A 3,136-nucleotide genomic window follows, 5' to 3' on the forward strand; every position below is an offset into this window, starting at 1 on the left:
ATACTTATCGATTCTTCTATCTCCTAAGTGTTCATCTATCTCCACTGATAATTCAGTTTGTCTCTCTGTCTCCAAAGAAATGTCCCGTAACTAGAAGAACATCTAATGTCCCGTTATATTAAGTTTGGTCCTTCTAGTCGGCCACAAGCCTGTGCAGCTAACGTGTGTTGTGTGCGTTTCAGTTGAAGTGGTGTGCCTGGATCGCCGTCTACTGCTCTTTCATAAGCTTTGCAAACTCCAGAAGCTCAGAGGACACCAAGCAGATGATGAGCAGCTTCATGTGAGTGTACAATGATACGTGTTTCTGTATACAAGCTATGCTACATGTGTGTCCTCCCTGTGCACCATTTTTACACTAATATATGCTGCTATCCTGTAACATCAGCACACTGCAAAGCATAGCATGCTCATATTTACCAACAGTGTCGTTCAGAGAGGCGGTGTGTCCAAGAGACGAGAGGAAGTTAAGACTTTAACTTGAATCTTATCTTGAAGAATTTGTCATATTATCGTTTTTACAGAACTATGGTGTTTGGATCAACGAAAACTGTAAAACTAACAAAAAGGAGTTATTGAAGTTTATCTCTGTTAATAGGTTTGTCTGATGTAATGCAAAATACTGGAAAACAGTTCATTACATTGATTGATCAGATCAGTTATTTCACATACGTTTGCTGTATCGCTGTCTGTGTGTTGTACAGTTCAGCTCTGAGGAAAAGGGCTAATAAAGGCACTTTGTGTTTACATTTGAAGTCTTGAATTATGCAGTTTTAAACCTGTAGGTTAGACCTTGCTTGCAGCTGCCATTGGGACTTCAGATGAGCCAGCTCTAATGTCCAAAAGCTTTTAACTGTGTGACCTCCAAGACTGGTGCATTTCCATTTGCTTATAGAAGAGTACTACAGGAGGGGCACTTGTCCAGGCCTCGCAGACAGATTTGCAATGAGGAAAAACCTTTTGGTCCATTGTCTAGATGAGGTTGTATTAAAGACGAGCTTGATGCACTCATAGTTTTAGTAACACAAAATGTTTGGCTCAGCAAATAATGTCAGACGCTGAACTTAATGCACCGGCCTCATGTGCGCTGAAGCTGGTTCAAGGCCAGCTTTAGGACATTTATCAATAGCAAAGATGTGATATAAGTATCCCTGTGTTATTAAACAAAGGTGATTGGCTACACGGGACGAAAGAGCCGTGGAGCGCAGGTATGTCATCAAGGTTATCAGGTGAACCTGCCCGACAGTGGCTTCGTATGGCTCACGGATAAATTCTTTACTTGAGTTCAAATCAATCCTCAGCTCAACTGTAAGCAAAATATGTCATTGAATAATTGCCGTGTGTTTTTGCTTTATAGGCAATAAATGGAAAAAATGTAATTTTAATAAGTCACACTCCACAAAGAAAGGTGCTCACAAACTGTAACAAATGCAAACAATAAGTAATTCCCAGGTAGCGGTGCTGTTCGTCTGCACCCTGGTAATGACAAAACACATCGGTGTCACTACGTTATCAAAGGATTTGACTGCCTCGTAATTTTGTCTCTGAATAATTCTCTGTTTATAGTAACTCTGTTTCTGTTTTTATTCTTATTTAAATACAATAAAATGGCATTATTACACAGCTGTAACCTTTATGTCCAAACGCACTTCAGAACAGGAAATTCATTAAAATAAGATGGAAAAATGGTCAAGCGCCGTCGGATTCGAAACTATGATCGCACACTGGACATGATGTTTTTTTTCTGTCGTCTGCAGGCTGTCCATCTCAGCAGTTGTGATGTCCTACCTCCAGAACCCACAGCCAATGTCGCCACCATGGTAACCCCCGAGAGCCAACCACAGAATATCAAGTGAAATTGCGGATGCCGGAGTGGGCCAACGAGACAGCTGATTGGACCCCCTGGCCATCGGTGAGGAGAAGCAGAGGCCGAAAGGAAGATAATTTGACAGAAAGAGAAGAAGAGAGAGAAAACAGATGGCCAGGAGAGACGGACACTACGTCAAGATGGAGAGATCAAATGGTTTTTTTTTACTGTTTTTCTCATGTTGTTCTCTTTTTAACCTTTTCTAAGTCTTTTGGTTGTTGATGAAAACTTTGAAATTTTACTGTTTGGCTGATCTGTTGCGGGACGTCGTGAATAAAGTTGTACAGTTTTAAAAAGGAGCTGCTCTTGCTTTCATTCGTCTATGGAAGAAAATATTAATGCCATGCTCATAAGTATTTCCTAGTCTAGTATTAAACATTAGTTCTAGTCTAGTGGTAATTACAACTGGGGAATCTCATATTTCTGAAAGTTCCAACAAATCTGACAAACTAACAGGAAGTGTCTTAAAAGCAGTTTTTAAAGCCTGCTGATCAGTGGTACACTCACACTCGACCTAACGTACACTCCAGATCCCACTTTATTTATGTTGCATTTTAACCCAGTATAGTTGATAAAGTTTCCTTACAGCACACGCTGACTTACAATAAATAAATTAAATGGTCTATAATTACAGTGAAATTAGCAAGACTCTTGTTATCTTACAGTAAATTGGCATTAAAAGGTGGAACCTCTAAACTTGGGAGTCTTGACTGACACCACCTTTGATCTAGTGCACTATTTTAACTCAGGCAAACTCTCCTGGACAGAATTCTTGTACTGCTGTACTGTGTACTCCTTTCAGGTTTTTTTTTTTTGTGCTGCACACAGCGACAGACAGTGATCTGATGAGATGTTTCCCTTGTCCTCTCTGTTCAGGAGCTGTTACACCTAATCATCAGCCCAACACACACACACACACACACACACTTAGGTCTAATCCTCTGCTTTCCTGTAAGGGCACTGCTCTTTCTCCTCTACAACACATGCAGATGCTCACAGCTTTAATTGCTTGTGTGCGTGTGTGTGTGCGTGCGTGTGTGCGTGGATGACAGACAAGAAGCTGGGGAGTCGGCTGGATGTGAGACTGATTTAGTGGCATTATAACTCATGTCTCCCCGGGCCTGGCTCTGCTGCAGCCCCAGAGGAGTAGGCACTTGAGCTGCTTGGCTTGGTGCCACGTTTTCAGCAAACTCCACTGGATTTTCTCCTGATTTTTGTCCCGACTCAATCTGCCAACTGACTTTTTCTTTTTTAAACAACTCCCTTTGTCCC

At 41.4% G+C, this 3,136-nt stretch overlaps 1 protein-coding gene across 1 annotated transcript in view; it reads left to right on the top strand.

Moving 5' to 3' along the window:
- The window catches only part of wdr83os (WD repeat domain 83 opposite strand), a 5,930-nt gene extending 3,770 nt beyond the window's left edge, over nucleotides 1–2,160 (top strand). The window contains exons 3-4 of the mRNA XM_023420723.2: nucleotides 183–280; nucleotides 1,755–2,160. Coding sequence (XP_023276491.1) covers nucleotides 183–280; nucleotides 1,755–1,821 — 165 coding nt within the window. The 3' untranslated portion in view covers nucleotides 1,822–2,160. The remainder of the gene's footprint in view (nucleotides 1–182; nucleotides 281–1,754) is intronic.
- The last annotated feature ends 976 nt before the right edge of the window (nucleotides 2,161–3,136 follow it).

Source organism: Seriola lalandi, unplaced genomic scaffold, assembly GCF_002814215.2.
Source record: "Seriola lalandi dorsalis isolate HSWRI2012SDOR001 ecotype SW California unplaced genomic scaffold, Sedor1 jcf7180002054656, whole genome shotgun sequence".
In the NCBI taxonomy this organism is placed as follows: Eukaryota; Metazoa; Chordata; class Actinopteri; order Carangiformes; family Carangidae; genus Seriola; species Seriola lalandi.